Here is a 25236-nt window from a genome sequence, read left to right on the forward strand (position 1 = left end):
TATTTTTGTAGGATATTAATGAGTTTTCTAATAAATGCACTATGTATTGCATAACGTGTGTATGTGTATTTCTGTACCTAGAGTCTAGGCCGTGCCCGTCTGAGGGTTTACAGCTTGTTGCTAGGAGACCTAATGGCTGCTAATGTCTGCCTTCAAAAATTAAAAGCTGGGAAGAAAGTTTTATAATGTCATGAATATAATGAAATAAACTACGTATTTTATCCTAAGATCTTGACAAAGTTACTGTTAGACAATCACCCCAACTCATTCACAAATCTGGATTTAGTTCTTCAGAAAACTGTTCAATTTTCACACAATTTCAAAGACAACAGTTAAAAAGTACATGAGTTACTAGTATGGTAATTTTGCAAAACTCTGACACCAAATCGAAGGTATCCTGGCACTGTGTTGAAGGTAAACTGATGTGTGAAGTTTCACTTGTTTTTTTTTTTCCCAGTGTCCAGAGTCACTTGGTAACACAGTTCAATGTGAATGGATGTCAAATAATGTAGTAAGAGAGCTTTAAGGGCTTTGGAATCTGTATCCACACGCTACTGCTCCCCTCACAAAATATGTGCCTTAAGGCCCTATACATAGTTCAATAAATATTCCTGGATTTGACTTTTGTTAGACCTCTGTTCTGTTCACGGAAGGTAAATCTCTCATTCTTAGACCATATATCTTACCACACATAGAGCGGCTTAGTCCACGTCTAAAGATATTGAAGATTCAGTCTTGCTTTGCAGAATCCAGTCATTTTTAAATGTGTTTATTTCCTCTGTCTCCCTGACAATGGACTTAAGACAGATATTTTGATATTCACAATCTCTCCTCTTTACATATCATCCAGACACCACCCCATCATATATTTCTATTTCTTATAAAGAAATCCATTATCCAAAACATTCACAGTAATATTTTTAATTTTATCAATAAAAAATAACAGTACAAACAAGTAACTGCCTCACATTCACAAGAGAATTGCAAAGATAGTTTTGAAACAACAACTTGATAGTTGCACAATCTTGTTCAAAACCAAGAGGGCTCTTATTTGTAAATCGATAGCAAAATATCTCGAGGTATGCTTGGTACGCCAGCTCTCTGGAAAGAAAAACAGAGTCCCGGCTGGTAGCATTTGTAAATGTCTGTGGGGACAACCAATGGACGATTTTGTTTAAGTTGTTTCACCAAAGGAATATTTACATATGAGTCTCTAAGCCCTCACTCATACATGCACCACTCTATACAAATGTCTGTGCTCTGATTCTTCCTCTTACTACTCAAAGGGGCCTGAGAGGAACCGCTTGCCTCCTGGGGCAGAATATGGACGGGACAGCATCTTTATAACAGCGACACAGCTGGAAAGAGAGAACGTGGATAACACCAATCCCCTCCTTTAGGAGAGACTGAGTTTGAAACATCACCTTTTCTTGAGTGAAGTGAAGAATCCAACAGCATTAGCATTTCCCCTGGAAAGACCACGACCGTGGTAAACATTATAAACACAAAGCTCTTCAAAAACATCACCCATGGCAACCATCATCATCCCCACAACATGGTGGCCTTCAGGTCGAGTGGTCCACAGACCGGTACTTCAAGATGGAGACGGAATCCAGTTCTTTAACTTTCTCTGCTTCTTCATAAGAGGCCACAAAGACTACAATGCTTTCCTTAGCATCAGTTCAATCTGGGAAAATTTTAGTCTCCGAGCAATATCCAGGGAACTCTCACCGTGCTGAGAAAATAAAGAAATGACAGTTATCTATCTCCAGTAAAGTTAGATGTCAGTGCAGAAGGTCTAGTAAACAGTTTAGACTGTTTGACCCACAGGCTTCGCAAGGGCTTTAAATGTCATTCAGTTCTAGCAGTAATAGGGTAACTTAATTTCTTAAGGAGGACAATTACTCTTGCGGTTAACAACATCAGAGGCACTTAATTTACTTCAGCCCAAGGCGGATGTTAGAAGGTTATGCTGCTGGAAGGACCTCAGACCACGGTCCACAGATCCTTACCTTATTCTTTATCGTGGGGTCCGCATGGGCTTCCAGGAGCAGAGGGATGAGAGTCTGGTTTTTCATTTCACAGGCGTAGTGCAGCGCTGTGCAGCCATACTGAAACACAGGGGACCGACACTGCAGCTCATCCTTGCACATCATCGCGTGTGGCTTCTTTAGCAAGCACTGTCCACGTTCTGTAGCGTACAACTAAGCGAACAGTCTGCACACCATCTACGTGCAACTGTGTGATCAGTGCCGTTCCACACAGCTGTCCCCTGTGCTCGCTTTGTTGTAGCTTACACTGTGTATTATACAAGAGTGGATCTCCTCTGTGGGTCTAATTTAAAACACCAACTCCTGGTCAAAAGAAATTTATAGCTGGGGTATTTGTACCCCAAATTTTGCCTTTCAAGAAGTGGAGAAATAATATCCTTGACTCTCAAGATTAACAGAATTAACTCTGGATTTTATTTCTCAGAAATTCTTCTAAGATCATAGGAAATAACGCTGCAATCGCTTATTTTTATTAAGTGATAACATGATAAATACAGATCTGGCTCTGCATTTTTCCATGTAAAATGAAGAGTCTAATTACCTAAAAATAGAATACACTGCATTACTTGGAGTTGGAAAATGGATCTTAATATTCAGATAGGTTTTGAAAAATAGTGGGGGAAAAAGGGTGTCTGTGTGTGCATGCATGTGCCCCTGTGTGTGCACAGGAATTAATTCTCTATCTAGAGATGGACATGGACATGGATAACTAGGAAAAACTCTAGAGAAATTTTGGTCTCAGGCAAAGTTTTAAACCTTTTGAATTTAAATAAAAAGACCAAGAAATACCTTCAACAAATCTTTTACTTAGTTTTTCAAAACATCTTACTTAATATATGTCAAAGTTATCTAAGGAAATGATGATGCAGTCCATCCAAATTAATCCAAAAATCATTGTAACAGTGTGATAAATAACATGCCCGCAGGCCCCATGACAATCCCAAGGCTAACTGCAAAAGACCAAAAAATGGGCAGTGGCCCAATTCCTGGGAATCCCAGCCTCTTCCCCAGGGTAGCTGGAATGGTCCCACCTGTAGGCATGTGAAGCTAAAGAGCCCATAAAAACTAGCAACATCATGCCGAGCGCCCTTTTTCACGTCCTCCTCTTTGGGGACGGCCCGCACTCTGTCAATGGAGTGTGTGTCCACTTTTACTTTAACCTGAGCAGTCAATTCATACACCTCTTTCCTTGCCGTTCTCTTGCCTTACACTCTATGCAGTGTGTATCTCTCTAAATAAATCTACTTTTACTCAAAAAAAGAAAGAAAGAAAGAGAGAAAGGAAGGAAGGAAGGAAGGAAGGAAGGAAGGAAGGAAGGAAGGAAGAAAGAAGGAAAGAAAGAAAGAAAGAAGGAAAGAAAGAAAGAAGGAAAGAAAGAAAGAAAGAAAGAAAGAAAGAAAGAAAGAAAGAAAGAAAGAAAGAAAGGAAGGAAGGAAGGAAGAAAGGAGGAAAGAAAGAAAGAAACGAAAGGAGGAAAGAAAGAAAGAAAGAAAAGAAAGAAGGAAAGAAAGAAAAGAAAGGAAGAAAGGAAGAAAGGAAGAGAAGTAAAAATGTACATTTAATAAACATATTCTCTTTTTAAAAAAATTTTTTATTGGAGTGTGTTTGACTTGCAATGTTTCAGGTGTGCAGCAAAATGATTCAGGTATACATGTACATACATAGTTATATTTTCTTTTCAGATTCTTTTCCATTATATGTTATTACAAGAAATTGAATATAGTTCCCTGTGCTATGCAGTAGGTCCTTGTTTTTGTGTACTCTCTCTCACGCACACACACACACGATGATGTCTATATAACCAAAACTAAACTGTTGTAAATAATTCATAGAAACAGGATGGGGACATTTGCTCTATCACAGAACAGTGGTAATACACACACACACACACACAGGTACACAACATAAAATAAATTAGGGATCACAAACAGAATATTGGTTTTCTTAGGATCAAATTTCAGCTTGTCTGCTTTTACAATAAAGAACTGGGAATACAAATTTTCATTTCACCAATATAAGCAAATAAAATTTCCAGCAGTGAAATTCTTGATCCCTTTGTGATCATTCGAGAGAGGAAGATGAGTGCAAGGGTGTGGGGTAAAAGGTGAAAACAAGACCTTATATTTATAAACAGGAAGAATTTAGCTGACGCTGCCCTGTTGTCACTGCTCTTACTGTCATGTGGATTTCTCGATGATCTTCGTCCTTATCTTTCCTTAGTTTACAGATGGGGACCTTGTCACCTGCGTGTTGGGATCTTGGCTGCAGAAGCCGCTGTTAGCATTCATTGAGCATTTACTATGTGCCAGGGATTTTGCTCAGCGCTTTACGTGAAGCGCCCTGTGAGTGCATGCTAGTGATATCCTCATTTTATAGATGAGGAACTGAGAGTCAAGTTTAAAATTCGCCAAAACTCACATAGCTATAAAGTGGCCTAAGTTCACACACAGGCCTTCTGACACCAGCTTAACTACTGAGGATGAAATTTTGTAATCAGAGCCTACATTTTTCTTAACTGCTCTTCAGTGGTGGAGAAGTTCTTTTTAAAATGTCCTATATTCATCTAATTTGAAAAGATACATGCACCCCAGTGTTCACAGCAGCACAATTTATAATAGCCAAGATATGGAAACAATGTAAATGTTCATCAACAGATGACTGGATAAAGAAGTTGTGGTGTATATACATATACATACACACACACACACACACACACACACACACACACACACACACACAATGAATACTACTCAGCCATAAAAAAGAACAAAAATAATGCCATTTGCTACAACATGAATGGACCTGGAGATTGTCATTCTAAGTGAAGTGGGCCAGAAAGAGGAAGAAAAATACCATATGAGATCGCTCTTATGTGTCATCTTAAAAAAAGACACAAATGAACTTATTTACAAAACAGAAACAGACTCACAGACAGAACAAACTCATGGTTACCAGATGGGGGAGAGCTGGGAAGGGATAAACTGGAAGTTCAAGATTTGCAGATACTATTATATATAAAATCAATAAATGACAAGTTTATACTGTATAACACCAGGAACTATATTCAATATCTCATAGTAACCTATAATGAAAAAGAATATGAAAATGAATATATGTACGTATATGCATGACTGCACACCAGAAAATGCTGCACACCAGAAAATGACACAACATTGTAAACTGACTATACTTCAATAATTAATTAAGATGTTCTATATTCCATAAAGATGTTATTCCTACGAGTTTAGTGGCAGGATATAAACAATCTTGAGGTTACCTGACTGGCAGTGGAAAGAAAGAAAGGGAGTGAGGGAGGGAGGGAGGAAGGAAGGAGAAAGTGAAGCACAAGTGTCTTGGGAAACAAAGCTAGCAACTTCATACATCACAAGTATGATACTTTTGAATGTTATTTCAAAACATTAAAAATAAAAACTTACACAGTCTGCAGCGTTAACTTCGGCACCAGCATTAAGCAGCATTCGTACAAGAACCTCATTCTGCTTCGTCTTTGACACCTGTTCCAACCAGCAAGCACAAGCACAGGAGAGGTTTATTTACAAACACTGTCTCCACCTATGCCTGGACTATTCTAATCAGTGGGCTTCCTTTTCATCCCAACACCCCTATGCGTCTGTGCATCTTTCTTAAACTCTGCCCCATGTCCTCACCACCCTCAAGTATCGATTAGATGAAGCCATGGTTGTCAGAATGTGGACCTGGGGTAGCAGCGTCAGCACCTGGGAACTTAGAAACGCGAAACCTGGGCCCCACCCTAGACCCGTCAAATTCTACTGAGGATGGGGTCCAGTGACCTGTTTTTCCCTCTATAACATCCCATTGCTCCGGGGGCAAAAGGAAAGTCTTCAGCCTGGCCAACAAGGCCCCACGTATTTCAGCCTCCACTTGCAGCCCCACCCCCAGCTCAACGTGCTCCAGCCACACTGGCCTTTGTTAGTCTTTCATTCCCACCAGCCTCCCTCCTGCCATAGAAGAGTTAAATTGAATGTTTCTTCTCTCTAGAAGCCTCTTTTCTCTCTTCTCTGCCTGGTAAATTCATCTTTAATAGCTCAGTCAAAGCCCCTCTTCCTCCAGGAAGCATTCCCGATCTACCCGGCCAGGGCTCTCCCAACCCTGAGCACCTCTCTATACCACCTACCTCGTGTTAATTTCACATGTGTTTCTGTCATTTGATTAATGACTCATTTTCACCACCCTCTAAGTCTCATGAGGGCATGGACTACACCTGTTTTTTTCATCATTGTATCCCTAACATAGTGTATGGCACATAGTAGGTCTAAAATAAGTATGTGTTGAATGATTGAACAAGTGAGTGGAATTAACTAGGCTCCTCAGAAGTCCATTTTTCCTGCCTCATCCCTGAGATTCTGACCATAGGACACTTGAGCTTCCCCTCCACCACCCCATTGTTGAGGGAGCACAGCTCTCCCTGCTCAGGTGGGCATGTCCTGGGGTTCAGCCCCTTTACCATTTAGGAAGCTCCACTCAGTTGTCTTCTCTCTTTGTGTTCCCTCCTGTGACAACGTCTAAACCTCCTTTCTCCCTATCCTCCTCTGATATAACACAGTCCTTTCTGGTCCCTTCCCTCTCACGTCACTTATCCCTTGCGTGTCACAAACTGACAATTTCAGGCCCCATGAATAAGTAGGATACATGTGCAATCAGAGTTGAGTTACCCATTACAATGAGCATTTTTGCCTAGGTCTTGAGATTTAAACACTGGACTTAGAGAGCAAGGCTGTGTGTCAACAAATTCTGAATCAGCTTTGCTAATCACAGTTGTAATTTTCTTCTTCATAATCTCTAAAAAGGTTTGGAAATGAACAACAGAACTCCCTACCCCAAAACCACAAATATTCAAATGCTCTGTACTAAAACAAGAGTATTTAAAGAACTTTTTCAAGAGTATAAACAGATTATGTGTTTATCAATAAATTATAATTTTTCTCTCCTAAATCCAAGCATCAATGTTATCATACTTAATTATCGTTCTTCAGCATCTATAACATTTAATCACCCGAGGAGGTAATAACATTACTTACTGGCAGACTGTTCTGAAGCTTACATGAACAGGCATAACTAACACCCACGACCTATTAGCACCAGCGAGAAGGGTCATTTAACTGGAGGAAATTACACATCTGCTGAGTCATCTCTCAGAGGCGGAACTGACCACGAGAGGAACCAGATGAGAAAAAGGGAATAAGTCAGCGCAAACCTGTCACTCTATTCGAAAAAACAAAAACAACTTAAGCTTCGTCTTCTACTAATATGACTAATATGCATTCCTATACCAATGATATCTTTCTGTATGTAAGCAAATGACTGCATGTCAAAGATTCCTTTAAGCATGAATGAATCTACCCAGGTGAAAGGTGGGCTTCAAATTCTCTACAAAGATCTCCCATGTTTGCCAGCTTCTGGATGCAAAGTTCCTGAGAACTGTTTTTTTCACTCACACCAGGGTGGGTCCTTAAAAATCAGAAACTTAGAAAGATATGTACAAAACTTAGAGTCTTTTTACAAAAAAAAAGGAAGAGAGAGAGAGAGAGAAAAGAAACAGTAGGAAAGGGATTTTTTAAAATTATTTTATTTTATTTTATTTTAATGGACGTACTGGGGATTGAACCCAGGACTTTGTGCATGCTAAGCCCGCACTCTACCACTGAGCCATCACCATCCCTGATTTTTTAAGAATATTTTTTTAATATTCAGGATTTTTGCTTTTCCTTCAGATGATTCTTAATGTAGGTTAATTTATTTTTCTAAATAAAACGTTGTACAGATTACTTTACCGCTGATTAATTTACCTTTCTTCTTTACTTCAATCACAGCATTGCCTGTGTGTTGGCAATGTCATTTACAGACTACAAACCCAGAGCTTATTTTACTGTTCCTTTGCATCTCACCAACTTGGCAAAACTTACTGAGTCCTGCTGTGATCTCCTACCCATTTACCCTTTGCTTTCACCAGTGTCGTACTCACCATGAGGAAATAGCCAATAAGCAGGACAGGCATTAGGAGGATAATGAGCAGATAATCAAAGAAGGTAAATTTTTTCTTCACGGCATAATGCAAGCAGGTTCTCTGCTTCTGAAAATTAAGAAAAGGACTTTTTAATCAATAAAAGATGACACTTCAAATTGCATATTTTTGGATTACCATATCAAAACTTTACTTGGTGCGTTTTCTTCTTGTGGTCCCCACGGCACCTCTTTCTGTGGAGTATGTCTAATTAATAAACCCAAATTTCCATTGACCAGGGCACTGAACCCAGAAAAGTCTAAAGAAAAAGTTGGCACAGAAAGACGACAGGTGAAATGTACATTTTACAAATCATCAAAAGATGGATTCTCAAACTCACCTTAGTTTGGGGGAAAAATACATTGGGATAAAATCAGAGGACTGAATTCAGTATGAAAAGCTATAGTTACTCTTTAATCATCTACGGTCCATAATTATTCATTTTGTAGTTTGTTTATGGGAAAATTTAACCACATGACAATTTTTCCATGTTCCTACATGCACACAGGCAGTGCCGGAAGAATGGAAATGACTCAATTTAATTCTTTAAATATGTGAATTATTTATCAGGTGATAGAATTAACGCTTTTAGGAATTGTGGGGCTTATAAAGCCTCAGGGCCTCATAATCAAACAGGAGTAGACAGGAAGTTGCACAAATAAGTATGATACAAAAGAGGCCACGGTGAGTGGAATACCAGCCAAATCAACGAGGGAAGGGGGAGAGTCAGAGAGAACAGAGAACATTTCCACTGTTCTTAAATAAGAGTTTTTTTGTTTTTCTAATACCAAGGTATATATGCTCTCTGTAAAAATTCTGTAAACCGACAAGAGTATAATGATAGAATTTAAAATCACCCACATCAAACAACCCAGGGTTAATTATTGCTATTTTGCTTATTTTCATCCAGTCTTTTAAAATGCATATATGTGGAATTTTAAAATATAGGGTCATACTACACATGCAAAATCATATCTGCTTTTTTAAGTAAATGTTTAGAATATGTGCATTTTCTGATGCCATTTAATATTTTTAAATACGTAACTAATGGCTGCATGGCTTATCATTGAATGGAATTATTCTGATTTATTTAGCCACACTCTACCTGTTGAACATTTCAAATTTTTAACTTTTCATTTTCATAAATAACACTGCTTGAACATCCTCATTCACAAAGCTTTGTCAACATTTCTAAATTTGTCCTTAGCATCAGTTTTGAAAATTATAATTCCTGGCATAAAAAGCATTAATGCTTTCCCTATTGTGATGCTAATTTGTCCAGTAAAATAATAATGATTCAGACTTCCTTCCTGTGAAGGCCTGGTGGGGAGGCAGGGAGAAGGAGAGTGTAGCTTGTGTGTTTAGCATGCAAGAGGTTCTGGGTTTAATCCCTAGTTCCTAAGTCCCTTCATTTAAATAAATAAATATCTAATTACCCCCCCAAAATATAAATAATTTTTTTAAAATAATAAAATAAAATAAATTTCCTTCCTGATCAACACTTGATTTTCTGTTTTAATCCTGGTCAATTTGACAGACCAAAAAACAGACAAACAAACAAAATAAAACAAAGGTACCTTTATATTTTAATTTAATTTGGTTTCCATGAAATCCATCCTCTATTTGGCACATGCATCTGTACCAGTAATGGAGCTTTCTGTTTGTTTTTAAGGTCTTGATTTCTTTAGTGCTTTGGAAGATGACTCATAGATTTAAGAAATGACAAGGTACAGTTCAAGTTATTAACATGCAAAAATTAGTATTTGGGAAAAATGGAGAAGACTAAACATTTTAAAACCTTTAAAACTATTTTAAAAATAGAAAATCACAAATCCAATGCTGCTTTTGATAAAATCTCTACTCAAGTATCCGCTAAAGTCCTGTCCTTATTTCCATGAACAGGCTGGCTCAGATTATCTGCAAAACGGAGACAAGAGTGCCTCGTCAACCCCATCCCTGTGTTCATAGACGTCTCCCTCCCTCAGCTTCCTAGTGCCCAGTCTCCAGAGAGGGTGTGAATGCAGAGACCTCTGTTTTTGTCACCCCCTCCCACCACAGCACCACCCACCTGGCTCCTCAGCTGTGTGCTGGGGCCATCATGTCCCGCCACTAAGCTGCACATCGGTTAGAGTCAGCACTGCCATGACTTGCTTTTAAATCCCACTACACAAGAAATAGGAAGCACAAACAAGAAAGATCAGAAGTGATCCATTTTCCGATGATACATTATTACTCCAACTGAGCTGCTCTCTAAGCTGACCTGGAAGGGGCAAGTGGGACCTACAGGCTGTCTTTCCTCATTGAATGTACTTGAGTGCGTACAGGGTGTTCATAACCATCACAAAAAGTGACTTTTTATATTTGCTCAGTGTACTTCGGATGTTGCCTTTACTGTGATACAGACTCTGGATATCTGAGCAGGTTCTGAATGGACATTCTCAGCAGTACACACGTGTCTCACTCTTCCTTAATCCTCAAGACCCCAAGTCAGCTAATAATGCATCTTTAAGTATATTCTTTATGCCTTTCTGTCTGGCTTCATGAGCATATTTGTTCCTGGCAAATTACTCACTGAAATGCTTTCATTCTGTAAGCAAATTGTAGGATTTTCTGGAGATCAGAACATTGACATAGTAGGTAAAAATCTAACTAATGAAATAACATCCCCGGGTCAATACTTTTTTCCCAGGAAATCTTTCCCCTTACTTCTGTAACAGTGAGGAAGAGAAGCAGGAGGAGAGGAGGGGCAAGGAAAAGCACGGGGAGGAGGAGGAGGGAAAAAAGGAAGAAGCTCTATCCAGACAATTGAGTGAACCGTTCCTTTTTTAAAATTTTTTTCAGAAATACAAGGACATAACTAACAACAAAACCCACAAAATATGCCTGCTCATTGAACTATGTTTTATTTTGCTTCTTAAACTGATAATATGGCCTCAATATATACCAGTCTCTCTAAAGTAAGGCAAAAAAAAAAAAGGTATTAGGAGCTGCAAACAATAAGAAAATTAAAAAGAATGAAATAATGCCATTTGCAGCAACATGGATGGATCTAGAGATCATCATACTCAGTGCAGTCAGTCAGACAAGACAAATATATGATATCACTTGTATGTGGAAACTAAAAAATGATACAAATGAACTTATTTACATAACAGAAGGAGACTCAGATATAGAAAACAAACTTATGGTCACCAAAGGGGGAAGAGGGGAGGGATAAATTAGGAGTTTAGATACACACTACTATATATAAAATAAACAACAAGGACTTACTATATAGCACAGGGAACTATGTTCATTACCTTGTAATAAAAAAGAATATATATATATATATATATATATACACATATACATGTATGACTGAATCACTATGCTGTACACTAGAAACACAGCATTGTAAATCAACTATACCTCAATGAAAAAGAAAAAAAAAGAGAAAAAGACATTTGCTGCCTCCATTGCTGAGAGGAGAAAGAAGTAGCCCGGTCACGGCCTCACCTGGTTTTTGAGATTCACATCAGCATTTCTTCTTAGGAGGAAGGAAACAATTCTCAGGTGCCCCCGCCTGCAAGCACAGATCAGGGGGGTGTCTCCGTTAAAGCCATCTTGAACGTTGATATAGTTGCTGTCTTCCTTCATCCACCGCCACACTTGACCCAAGTCATTCTGATAGGCCGCCTGGCAGATGGGCTACAGAGAGGAAAAGAAAAGCAGGTTTTGTTAAACCACACTAAGAAAAGAAAAATCATCCAATACCTTATAATTCAGTGTTTCCAATTTGTAATATACTGCTTTGTAGATGAGCCATGGGATCTCAATTATGTCTAGCCTTAAGTCTAGAGCAAGCAATAGTCCCCCAGGAACCTCTTACAATCTCCTAAGTTGCTTGGTAGACAAAAAAGTTCATGGAATGGACAAATGAGTGAATAGATGGATGCAATGTTGTAGATTCGACTCAGTAAGGGAATTGTGCATTGGGTTCACAGATAGATGATGCCTGTCAGAAAAGCAGGTTTTTACTCAAGATAAAACCAGCATATCAGAGTTTAGGGCAATACTAGGAGACGGGACAAAGATGTGTGGCCCCTTGTTCAAGGAACTCTGTACAGTACACTCTGCACCTATTTCAGACAAATAACGTAACAGGTAATTAACTGCAATTAGATGCTTTATTTTATTTTAGAAGGCATTATAAGGAGCTTCTCAAAGCACAATGGGAGTTTAACAGCAAGACCTGAGCAGACCTCATCTTGCCTGCTTTAACCTCTCTGCTCTCCCACTGGACTTCTCTCCTTTTTTCAATATCTCGTAGTTACTTTCTTCCATCTGGGCCTCAGCCCTTACTGCTCCCTCTACAAAAACAAAACAAAACAAACAAAACAAAACACTCTTTCACCTCTCTCTTCACCTAGCTAACTGCTAACTCATCCTTCGTATCATAACTTAATTTTCATTTTATCTGAGTCTTTCCTGACTCCAGCATTCCTTCAGAGCAACTGGTGCAACTATAATTCTTTTCTTAATTAATTATAATTGTGTGTTTCAGGGTAGTGTGAATCAGGAGGAGCTGAGACCACAGTGAGTGAGGGAAGGCACTAAAGTTCAGGCTATAAATTCCATGTGGATAAAGACCACCTCATTCCTTTCACCACCATATTCCCAGCTTATAACTCAGCACTGGGCACATAATGGGCAAACACTAAATATTTTCAGATTTATTTTAATTAGACAGTGTAAAAAAAGTGCTTACAATGCCTGTCATATGAATGATGCTCAACTTATGGAAGCTTTATTTCTGCTTATTAAGTATTAACTTAATTAATTAGCAATATTTGCCAGGAGATAAAGTAGTAGTGGTCAGAGAGGTTGTAGGAGAAACCAGAAAAAAGATATAGCCCAAATGCAAAGGAGGAAATTTTTTTAAAACTTAGAAAGTTAAATTAAATTGTGATGTCTGATTTTTAATTAGACATCACATACAAATGATTTGTTGCATGAGCCATACAAGCCACTGAAAGGATTCCATGCTGTTATAAACTCAGTCTCCACCAGGGAGCAGCTCAGGGTCATAAAAGCACTGACGTCAGACAAGTCGGCACCGGCAGAGGGAAAAAACAGTCCATTATATTACATAGATTTAGCTGTGTGAAAAAAACTATTTCAGTTTTTTTTAATTTTGTTTTTCATTGAAGTGCAGGTGATTTACATGTTAGTTTCAGGTTTAAAGCAAAATGATTCAGTTATGCGTATACACACACATGTTTTCAGATTCTTTCCTATGATATATTATTACAAGATACTGAATATCGTTCCCTGTGCTACACAGTAGGTCCCTGTTGTTATATATTTTATATATAATAATGTGTATCTGTTAATCCCAAACTCCTAATTTATCCCTCCTTGCCTTTTCCCCTTCAGTAACCAGAGTTTGTTTTCTATGTCCAATACTGCTGGGTTGTTTTTTTTTTTTTGGCCCTTAATTTCAGCATCCACCAGTGAAAATTTGCCACTGATCACTACAGCTTACAGACTAGCACTTGGGAACTGACGGTCTGCTGTGCAGAACTGAAAACAGGTGGCTATAGTGTTAATTTTTCTGCTAAAAAGCAAAGTATCTTGCTGACTCAGACATCATATACAAACTGTTCATTTTTCTTTTCTTAAAATTTTAAATTACAACATTAAAAAAAAACTGGAATTTGTCATGTAGTAATCTGGTTTTCCAGCTTCTCTTAAAAAAATTGAAAGACTTGACAACGCTGTGCCCACATGCCCACAGGACATCACGGAAAGCTCCTGCTTGGGCTGCTCGAAGTCTTTACTGAGAGTTAACTAAAAAGAGGAAAGGAAAAGGTGGACAGTTTTCCTGCAAGAGTCCAAAGTGCCTGGGAGTGTTTTCTCAATCCCAGGTCCAGCCAAGGCTCTGCACATCGGGAGGCAAAGTGGTGACATCAAGTGGTTGTAAGTACAGGAGCTGGAAGCAAACTTCCTGGGTTCCAATCTCAACTTCACCATGAGGCAGTTATGTTATTTGGATATGCTGTTTAAACAATTTGTGCTCAGTGTCTTTCTCCATTTAAGATGCACATCCTCTTCATGAGGTTACAGAAAGGATTAAACGTGACTATGTAGATGAAGCACCCAGCTCGAGAACGACTCATAGTTTACCGATTCATGTAAGCTACCCTTACAGTTACTTATTAAAAGAAAAAAAAAAGGAAGCCACTGAAGACTGGCAGACGGGGTTATGAAAGAATAAATAATTACTGAAAGAGACTCACAGACATAGAAAACAAACTTACAGTTACCAGGGGGAAAGGAAGTGGGAAGGGATAAACTCGGAGTTCGAGATGTGCAAATATTAATTACTATACATATAATAGATTAAAAAAACAAATTTCTTCTGTATAGCACAGGGAACTATATTCAATACCTTGTAATAACCTATAATGAAAAAGAGTATGAAAACAAAAATATGTATGTATATGTCTGAGCGGGACATTCTGCTGTACACCAGAAATGGACATGTTGTATCTGACTAGACTTCAATTTAAAACAATAAACAAATAATTACTGAAAGAGAATGAATGATAGGATAGAGAACAAATGTGGAAGTATTACCTTGCCAAACAAAATGACAATGTGGTTCTAAGGCCAAAGCAAGGGAGGAAAGATAACTATTTAGGATAGGGAGAATTTTACATTAGCTGGATTTTTTTGCCAGAAAGCCTGAGATTTGATCTTCATCCTCTATGCTGATATGTATTTATCATAAGTAAACTGATAAGCATAGGTAACTCAATAAACAGTAATTATATTTAAATATAATGGGAATGTGCTAATGATGTAGAGGAGCAAAACTTGCCACCCAAAAATGTGTCTCTTTAGCATGAGGATTGATTTAGCCTGATTATTTTTAAGAAACTGAAGACTCAGAGAGTCTTTCTTTTTACCTCCCCCTTAGCTGCCTAAAGAATTGAGATAAAAGGGTCTTTTCTGGAACAGAGCTATCACCAGAGATGGCCGCAAAGAACAGAGAGGAAACTCGGCAGAGCCTCGAGATCAGAGTCCACTCTGTGTCCCATTGTCTCTGCATGGCCCAGCAAACATTTAATTACCAAATATTTGCTTTTCCATCTTTATATGAAATGTCTTCCTCCCCTTTGAAGTCCCAAACCACTGCCCCCAACATCCTCTTTGTCTTTAGCTGAAGATGGTATTTAAGGCGAGGGCTTCAGCCATGTTGTCAGGTTCCTCCATTTTCCTGGGTCTCTTCTGTGTGTATATGGTACTAAATTTTTGTTTGATTTTCTCTGGTTAATCTGCCTCATGTCAGTTTAATTCATAGACCAGCTAGAAGAAACTGGAAGGGTAGAGGGAAATTCTTCTTCCCCAGCAATGACATAGGAGACTGGATTGAGACAAAGGTGGAAGAGGCTCTTGAGCCTGGTGGGGAAGGTCTGGGAGAGTTACAATGAAAAGTGCCACAGGAGACGAACAAAAATATGAAACTACTTAAAGCATCAGGTGGAGGAAACACTATAAGGCGCTGCTGGCTGAGACTGCAATAGGAGTTCGTGATGTTCTTCAGCAAACCTACAGTCAAGGGTGGAGACAGTGTAGGGGACAAAGAGCAAAGATTAGGAAACACGTGTCAGGCAAGGGGTGTGAAAGGAGAGTAGTTCACCGTGGGATTGGGATTGACTGGGCAACGTATGTAAACCAAGTGGAGACTAAAGGACTGGATGAAAAAAGAGAGAGAAGCAGACAGAAACATGAAGAAGGATCAGTGCTTGTGATCCAGTGGGAAATGCGACTGGCTAAGAAGTTATGATAGGAGCTAGAGGTAGCAAATTCGAAATGTCATGGTAAAACTTTGTCCAGGATGAGAAGTCGTGAGTGGTCTTGTTGGGTGGCTGATTTGAACTAAAGACAGAGGCCAACAGAAGAGACTAAAGGCTTGTGGATACTGAGGTCACCAAGGATGACCTCAGGGAACAGAAAGAAAGGGGAAGCTGTGCTTCAGTAGTCAAGAAAGGTCGAAGTGATGCTGGAGGATACTGGGCGGCAGTGAGAAGATAAAGGGACATAAGACTTCAAAGAAGAAACAGTCATGGGCATAAAGCAACAATGGTGAACAAGGAAGAAAATAGACTGAAGTGGAGACTAACATGAGACGTCAGTGAAGACGCAGAGGAAGACGGCGAGGAGATTGAAGAGAAGGAATGTTCAACAACAGCACACACAAATCCACATGGATTAAACTGTGAATGATGCTCCCTAGGGCTGTGCTCTGCACAATCTGAAAAACTAAGGCACAAGATCAATCGAGCACACAGGTGCACTCTTCTCTCCAATCTCATCTATTAGCTTCGTCTTTGCTCGTGACAGTCTAGCTCTTTCTGGGGCGTGCCATGTTCATTTCTTTTTTTAAAATTTTTTTTTATTAAAGTATAGTCAGTTTACAGTGTTGTGTTGATTCCTGGTGTACAGCATAGTGTTTCAGTCATACAGATACATACACACATATATTCCTTTTCATATTCTTTTTCATTGTAAATTACTACAAGAAATTGAGTATAGTTCCCTGTGCTATACAGTAGGTCCTTGTTGTTTATTTTATATATAGTAGTTAGTATCTGCAAATCTCTAACTCCCAGTTTATCCATTCCCATTCCCTTCCCACCGTGGTAACCGTAAGTTTATTTTCTATGTTTGTGAGACTGTTTCTGTTTTTGTAAATAAGTTTGTTTGTGTCTTTTATTTTTTATTTTTGGAGGGGGGAAATTAGGTTTATTTATTCTTATTGGAGGTACTTTTTGCGGGGGACAGGTAACTAGGTTTATTTATTTTTTTTAATGGAGGTACTGGGGATTGAACCCAGGACCTCGTGCATGCTAAGCCTGTGCTCTACCACTGAGCTATACACCTCCTGGTTGTGTTTTCTTTTAGATTCCACACATGAGTGATATCATGTGGTATTTTTCTTTCTCTTTCTGGTCTTTGCACTGGCTTGTTAGCTATATGTCTGGCTTTCTTCTAGGTCAAATTGTGTATCAGCCCACATGTCACCTCTGAGAGGCCCAGTGTGGCTGGATTATGAGGAGTAGTAGCAGTGAAGGGGAAATCAAGGCAAGGCACACATTCATCTGTTTTCTATTCTTTCTCCAACGAAGTCTTCTTGAGAATGTGCTGTTGTCCTCACTGTCAGGAAACTAAAGGAGGCTCATTGTCACACTTCAGACCTGAGAAGCTCTGAGGTCAGTGATGAGGAGGACCAGGAGTGGGCGAGAAGGCCTTTGCCTCCAATCATGAGGAGCGAGGGCAGAGGAAGGGTGGGTTCTAGGCGCTGGACCTAGCCAATTGGAAGCCCTGAACTCTCCCTACTACTTCCGACCACCTGAGGTAAACGCAGGGCCGAAAGGAAGCCGTAGGATCACTCTCATTGCCTCCCAGGCTCCCAGACTTCTGTCAAACAATGGCTGCCCAAGGGTGGGAGGATCGTGTTAAACTGACATTATTTAAAATCACTGGAGCACGGTGATGAAAAAAAGCAAATCAACCTTTAGTCAGTTTTATTATACTCTAAATTCTGACTGGACAATAAACTTCCTTATTACCTGCTCTTAGATGAACTGCTCTCACCGCTCAGTTATTCCAACACGCCCAGCTTCCCATGCCTCAGACCCCCCACAGCACATCCCCTGTCCGCGACACTCTCCCCAAGCTTCTCAAGACTAGATCTGTATTCCTCAGAGCTCAGCTCGAATGTCACTACCTCAGAGGAGCCTTTCAGGTCAAATCTAAAGACATACATACTCTCCTCTTGTATATGCTCTCTTTATCCGGTTGCTGCCTTGATTCCTCTTTTCACTATTCATAATAATTTTTTTAACTTGTATATTCATTTTACATAGGTAGCTCCAAGAGGTCAAGGTCCCCTTTTATTTATTTATCACTGTATACCAGGAACTAGCCTGTGCCTGGAATGTAGTATGTGATCAATAAATGTTGTTGATTAAATAAAAGGATGAGTGAATGAATGAATAAATATTTACAAATGTTTAGTGCCAGTTTCTGTTCACAAACTGACACGATCATTTTCTTTTTGAAGTGTGATTTAGTACCATGTTATCATTTGTCAAATCCTTAAAATGTACAAGGAAAGAATCAAGAAACCAATTGGGGTGGAAGCCCTTTGGTGCTCTTATTAAATCTACGCTGCCAAAGTTTTGCTAGGGGTTCAAACATACAAACAACGTAAACAGAGAGAGCCAGTAAGATTGTGAGGGAGGCTTTTTTCTTCCAGTTGCCTTGGCCTTTCCTTCTCCCTTGTTATGGAATGACACAATGTTTAGTGCTGAACCCAGCCCAGCCCTCTTGTTTTACAGATATCAAAACTGTGGCCTGGAAAGGTTAAATGATTTCCCCTAACTGCCCCAAGTTCCTGGCCCAATGGGGACTGAATTCCAGGTTTTCTTCCAGTCCAAAAGCCTTCCCATTATTTACAGCTCTATTCCTGTCTCCCTGGAGCTCTCCTCGAGGGTGCCAGCTCTCCCATAAGCCCTGCTCAGCCTACACTGCTTTCTCTGGACGCTGAATATTTTAATACCATCCCTTCTTCTGTAAATCGTGTGCTCTTCTCTACAGTAACAACTGCCTCTCTGAAAATAGGTCCATTCCCAAAGGAGTAATATTAAGAGTGTGTGTGTATATGTGTGTGTGTGTGTGTGCGTGCTCGCATCTCTGTTCATAGATAATCTTAACATTAGACCTTCCCAAGTTTTAAAGGGCTGCATCGTTTTAATACGATATTCCTCTTACAGCCTGTTTCCCCAGCTGACGGGTCAGGAGCCTGAAGATTCTACAAGTCTCCTAGGCACAAATTCCTGAGCTCTTTTAAGTCCTTAAACATCTTCTTTCTAATTTTGGTAATTCTAATTCTAACTTTGCAGTGCAACACTTCTCTTCCGGTGGGAGTAGGATGTACTTCATCAGAACCTGGATTTAAGTTATCCTATTCTTTTAACTAAGGGCAAAGGGCAATAGTGTATCCCAGTGGGGAAGAACACTGGCAGAAGGGCAGAGTGGTTCAGACTAACGTGCTCGTGGAGTGTGTGTGACATCCCTGAGGAGGAGCTGGGTGAAAGGAACGTAGCACGTCCATCAGGGACGTAAGCAGGATTTCCCTGAAGGTACAAACACAGGTCTGTAGCCAGCAAGCACTTTTTAGCTGCCTAACTCTGGGCAAGTTACGGAAACTTGGCCTCAGTTTTTTTCATTTGTAAGATAAGGATAATGATGGTGTCTCTCTCATATAGTTGTGGTGAGTATCACATGAGTTAACACACATAAAATGTTTAGAGCACAGCCAGGCGCATAATAAGCCCTAACTGAATGTTTGTTTTTATTGTAAATGGTATGAACAAATACGAGTGATAAGGGTTCAAATGAATCAGCCCTGTTGAAAAGTCGGGCTTACACAGCTGAGGGTGATTACTCCAAGCTAGGTTCTCTCCCTGAGTTCTAAGCACTTCCTCTTCTGCAGACATGAGGTCTGACTCTGGGATGTTCCCTCATTCTCTCCTGTGTTCTTAAAAATAAATTAGAAACAACCTAAGTGTCCACTGATGGATGAATGGATAAAGAGGTGGTATATATTTATAATGGAGCATTATTCAGACATAAAGGGGAATGAAATTTTGCCATTTGCAACAATGCAGCTGGATCATAAGGACATTATCCTGAGTGAAATAAGTCAGAAAAAGATAAATGCCATATGCTCTCACTTATATGTGGAATCTAAACAACAATAACAAGAAAAAAAAACAAAGAAAAAATGAGCACAGGTTTAGAGAGAAGAGATTGGTAGTTGCCTGGGGCAGGGGGCAGAGGGTGGGAGGTGTGCAAAGCGAGTGGAGAGAATCAAAAGGTATAAATTTCTCGGTATAAAATGAGTAAGTCATTGGGATGTAATGCACAGCATGGGGACTATAGTTAATAATACTGTATTGCATGTTTGAAAGCAGCCAGGAGATCAGATCTTGAAAGTTATCATCAAAAGATAATAACTATGTATGGTGACAGATGTTCACTGGGCTTATTGTGGTGACTGTTCTGCAATATATACAAATATTGAACCACTATTTTGTACACCTGAAAGTAATATAATGTTATGTCAATTATACCTCAATAAATATATATGTGCTCTCTCTATATAATGGCATAACTGTTAGCAATGCAAGGATCCAAAGGGTAGCAGAATCTGCAACCCAAAATACACTTCTTAGTTTAGCAATTATTTTGGGCTAAAGGCAATTGAGAAGAAAACAATAACAAGAACATTCTCTGACTTCCCCCTATTTAGCTAAACGCAGGACATAAATTCGTGAACGTGTTCCCCTCCTCCCTCTCCTCCAGGAATGACAAAAGTTACCCTTGGCAGCCCAGAGAAGGGAACAAAGTAATCTACATAATAAAATTTACTAACTGGCCCTTATCTTCCATTAGCTCCCCTACATATTTGCCTTCCCACAATGTGATGCCTTAGAAATCCAAAGTCCTTTTCCTTTGTCTTGCCACTCCTCTAAACATTTATTGCTCTTTCCGTTAAGATGCTATAAGAGGGGAGGAGGGTAGAGTGTGGGCTTAGCATGCACAAGGTCCTGGGTTCAATACCCTGTACCTCCATTAAAGAAAAATTTAAGAAAAATAAAGAGGTGCTATGAGAGCTCAAGTTCCAACTATATCTTTGAGTTACTTTTCGCTGAATACTACCCTGTATGTGCTCGACACATGTGTTAATATACTTCCATGAGTTTTTCTCTTGCTATCTTTCCACTGTCAGTCTAATTTACAATGAACCTAAGATGAATAAAGGGAAAAGGAATTTTTTTTCCTCCCCTACAGCTCTAAGGAAAAACGATAAATTTATGTCCCCAGTCTAGAGGAGCATGCCACACTCAAAGTGGGAAGTAGAACTTGATTGAAAATTTAAACAGAAAGAGATGCTTCAAGGCAGTGCCAGACCAGGAAGTTGGGCAGGACGCTGGCTTTGGCTCTATTCTTACTTAGTGGTTCATGTTCTTCATACCTGGGAAATGCCAGCGACTGATACAGGACAAATGAGAGACTGGTACGTGACAGATGAGTAGGTTATGTTTACATATTTGAGACAATACGCCAGAGCTTCTTAACCTCTTTAAAATTATAGATAGGAGAGTCTCACAGAGGGTCCCACCGCAGACCGTCTGCATCAGAATATCAGAGGGTGGGACTAAGCTTTTTTTTCCGATCCATTCACATGTAACTCCCAAATGCAACTTAAGCTTTCTTCCAATCTAAAAGGACCCATCTGGGGGGTCGGGCATAGCTCAAGTGGTAGAGTGTGTGCCTAGTATGTATGAAGCCCTGGGTTCAATCCCCAGTACCTTCATTAAAGAAGTAATTAAATAGATAAACTTAATTACCTCCACCTCTCACCAAAAAAAGAAAGGAAAAAAGCAAAACAAAACTAAAAGAGCCCATCTCTCTTCAGCATTTTTTCATCCATTGCTGAAGTCACATTGTCCTAATCCTGGCCATTTATTAGCACAGCGTTAGTCCAGGTATCGAGAAGTTGATACATGGGGATACTGAGGATCTTTAAAACCTCTGGCAGCATCCAGAGTGTAGCTCTAGCATCCACTGCCCTGGGACACCATCAAATCCATCAGCTGAAAATGAGAGGTGTCTAAACCCAGCAACCAAACCAGAACATCTGTGCCGCAGAGCTCACCACTCACACCTGGCAAGCAGAGCTCCTGGTTTCAGGGTGACTGGAGAGTAACGAGACAGCATCATAAACACACCCAGACTCTTCCATCCCCAAAACAGCATCTTCACCGCAGTTTTCACTCTGGGAGATCAAAGCCTCATGTCTCGCACAAACCTGCCTAGTCAAACTAGGTTTTACGTATGCTCAGTGGTGGCTACTTTTACCTAAGAAAAAAGGAAGTTGATATCAAGAGAGATTTCTGCAAACTGAGAAATTATTTCCCATGCAGGTGGACAATCATCTTTTTTCTGGAGGTGACTAAGACTTTCGAGGTGTTTACTGCTGATGAAAGCGTGAAGTGGACAAGTGAGCAGAGTCAAGTGAAAGGGCCTAGAGTCTTCCTCCACTTGGGATACTGAGTTGCCTGGCAACAATCATAGACTGTCTTTGATTCAGTATGAATTATATCCTTTGAATGATTACCTCTGCGTTTCTAGGTAAGTGAGGGTTTTCTAAGGGTACGTGTATACGTGTGTGTTTGTGTTTGTTTTTAAATATCATAGCAAATCCCACATTGCTTTGTCTTCCATATATCTGAAAAGTGAAACAGTCATCCCACTTCTGGGGATATTCTCGTTGATATATTGTAATTATTGACTGGCTTATTGAATTGTAATTCAACACGGCTTACCTTGCCTTAATTCAACTACTTGCCAAATCAACACCCCAACAACAAACAATTATACTGTTCATGCAGAGACTATTTGAAGTAATTATTCCCAGGGCCTAGACGACAGTCTGGCTTCTCACAGCATGGTCCTAGACAGATGGCTTCTCCAGGAGCTGATATGCATAATCTTAGACCCCGCCCAGATTACAGAATAATAAACTGCATTTGAACAAGATCTTTGGGTGGTGATCTGTATGCACATTAAAATTTGAAAAGCACTAGCCTGGAGAAGTGTTTCTCTCTCATGGGTAGCAAGCTGATCACCTACATCAGAATCACCTCTAAAAACCAGGTTTTTGGACCCTACCCCAGACTGAGTGAAACTGACTTTCTGGAGTGGGGGCCCTAGAAACTGCATTTTTAGCAAGTTCCTCTCCCTGGCACTTAGGCAATCCAAGGTTTAAGAAAAGCCACAGTAGTGTTTTAGAACATAACATGTGTTGACATTTTCATATATGTGAGTTCTTCACCAGCCCAAAGTCACTGAGCAAAACATACCTAGAATTACAAGCTAATCAAAGAGCAAGCTGACTACAGGAAGGCGTACACACACACACATACACACAAACACACACACACACCCCCTAGCATTAGACATACCTGCAAATACAGAGACATTGCCTTTAACATTAGAAGAACCACCCAAAGAGGCTCTGTTGAGCATCTGTAATGAAATGCAGACTGACCGGTTATTTGTGTTAAGGAGGAGAGGGAGTAAATAGTGAATAACAATGTCATTACACCTCTTGGACTCCTGTTTAAATACTACTCTCTTGCCTCCTTTGAAACATGATTAAAAATCCATTTGATTATAATAGGTTACTCTCAATACTGGAAAAAGCATTTCTGTTTCCATCAGCTGTGAAAAGAAAAAATTCAAACTATCAAAACCATATTCAGTTTTTATCCCTCTTCTGTACAGGGATGGTCTTTGTTAGTAATTGCTAGAGGTGAATTTCTTTTCAAATATCAAGCTGAAAGATGTTACTCTGTACACGTGGTTCCGTAAAAGAATCAGTCTATCTTTTGTCTGTTTAGAAAATCCAGTTGAGGACAATTTACACTTGTCCTCTGGAGATTTCACATCAGAAAACACAACTCCATTAAATCCATTTTCATGAACTTCATTCTTTGAGATCCAATTACCCTCGCAAACATCTGAACATCACAACATATATGTGATATCTCTATCTGCTTACATCTAGCTGAAGTTCTGGGATTGCAAAATAATTTGCCTTCAAATATTAAAAATATCAAAAAGATTAACACGCAGGACTTTGTTTTGACTTAATATTCTAACGGAACGTTAGACGGAAGAAAAGGAGACATACTAACAGGGATAGGAAATTCCATTTGAAAGACATGAGCAATTTTTAACACCTTTGGAATCTTACTTCGAGAGCAGTTACATACCTCAGAGTATAGGATTCCCATGCTGGTCCTTCACAGACTTTTTCCACCTCAACAGCTTCTTGAATCTTCTCCAATTAACATCAAAATCCTTCCCAGCCGAGAGAAAGTTCGCTAGAAGCTCGGGTCGGTGGCAAGTCCTTTCTTTCCCCACCTGGGAGTGCTCCTCCAGCAACCCAGACAGCCACGCACCTTCCAGAGAGCCCAACCCAATGAAACAAGGGCATTAGTGTACCACGTAATGAATGACCCCAGCGGTGTATCATCTAATGTTACAGCCTGGAGGAACCGGTTTCTGAGTCATATCTACTCTGCCAGTGGCAACATGAGGCAAGAAGGAAGCAAAGTTGAGGGGGAAGGGAAGGTCTCACATTGGCAGGAAGGACTTGGGGTTCAAAATGGAGTATTGTGTGTAGGACATTTCCTAACTGAAATCTGTTTTTCAGTGGCTATTGAGAAAGGCTAGATGCAACCAAACTCGTGTCTTAAAACCACGTATGTCTGCGTAGGACTTGACCTTCGTGAAAAATCTTCTTGAAAACTGTCACTATGGACTACTGCTGTCTTTAAGCACAGATATGTTTGTTTACTATTCCTTAATGGTTTTGTCTGAATAAACTAATTAAAATAATAAATTAAGCTCAATTTATAAGCCATATTATTTTATGTGCATAAATGGGCTCATAATCATTTTCAAGGGCATCTTCGAGGAGTTTAAACAATTCAAATTGAAAAAGCTAAACTCTGAAGAATCAGTCCCATTTACATCCTAGTTAATTAAATTATCTTAAAGATTTATGCTATATTTATAGTATTACTGTATTTGAATTTTCTTTATGAGCACGTCAATTCTTTTTTTTTTTTTAATGGAGGTGCTGGGGATTGAACCCAGGACTCTGTGCATGCTAAGCATGTGCTCTCCACTGAGCTATACCCTCCCCTCAGTGCTTCAGTTCTGAGCCTAATAAGTAATACTTTCCCAGCCAAATGGTCTTGTAAATCTAATAAACTAAACTTACTAATATAATAAACATTAAGTTGTCTTAAACATTCGAATACCATTTACAAATGTAGCCAAATTATTTTATAACATTCAATTTTAAAATCAGAAGTCTAAAATCAGTTACTCTATCACACATTTTAAATGGAATTACCAGGCCACTTGGTCAAAAACACGCTAATTTGTCAAATCTCTTAAACATTGTAAACATTTTATATACCAAATATAATACCAAATAGTCACACATTT

The 25236-nt window shown here is 39.4% G+C and overlaps 1 protein-coding gene across 1 annotated transcript; it reads right to left on the bottom strand.

Annotated features, from left to right (window-relative positions):
• Positions 1–901: 901 nt before the first annotated feature.
• On the bottom strand, positions 902–24215 carry ANKRD22 (ankyrin repeat domain 22). The gene is made up of 6 exons (XM_006211058.4): positions 23991–24215; positions 11590–11781; positions 8056–8163; positions 5489–5566; positions 2013–2111; positions 902–1735 (listed from the first exon to the last, which is right to left on the bottom strand). Exons 1-6 carry the CDS (start codon positions 24009–24011, stop codon positions 1658–1660), a joined length of 576 nt encoding a protein of 191 aa, XP_006211120.2. The 5' UTR covers positions 24012–24215; the 3' UTR covers positions 902–1657.
• Positions 24216–25236: the final 1021 nt, after the last annotated feature.

Source organism: Vicugna pacos, chromosome 11, assembly GCF_048564905.1.
Source record: "Vicugna pacos chromosome 11, VicPac4, whole genome shotgun sequence".
Lineage (NCBI taxonomy): Eukaryota > Metazoa > Chordata > Mammalia > Artiodactyla > Camelidae > Vicugna > Vicugna pacos.

Bases quoted from the DNA above. Each gene is read 5' to 3' on its own strand.
- ANKRD22 (XM_006211058.4), bottom strand. From the start codon at position 24,011: ATGGGAATCCTATACTCTGAG. The intron at 11,782-23,990 runs GTATGTAACTGC...TCCTCTCTGTAG, and splicing joins TGGGAATCCTATACTCTGAG to CCCATCTGCCAGGCGGCCTA. The intron at 8,164-11,589 runs GTGAGGCCGTGA...CTTAATTTTCAG, and splicing joins ATGTGAATCTCAAAAACCAG to AAGCAGAGAACCTGCTTGCA.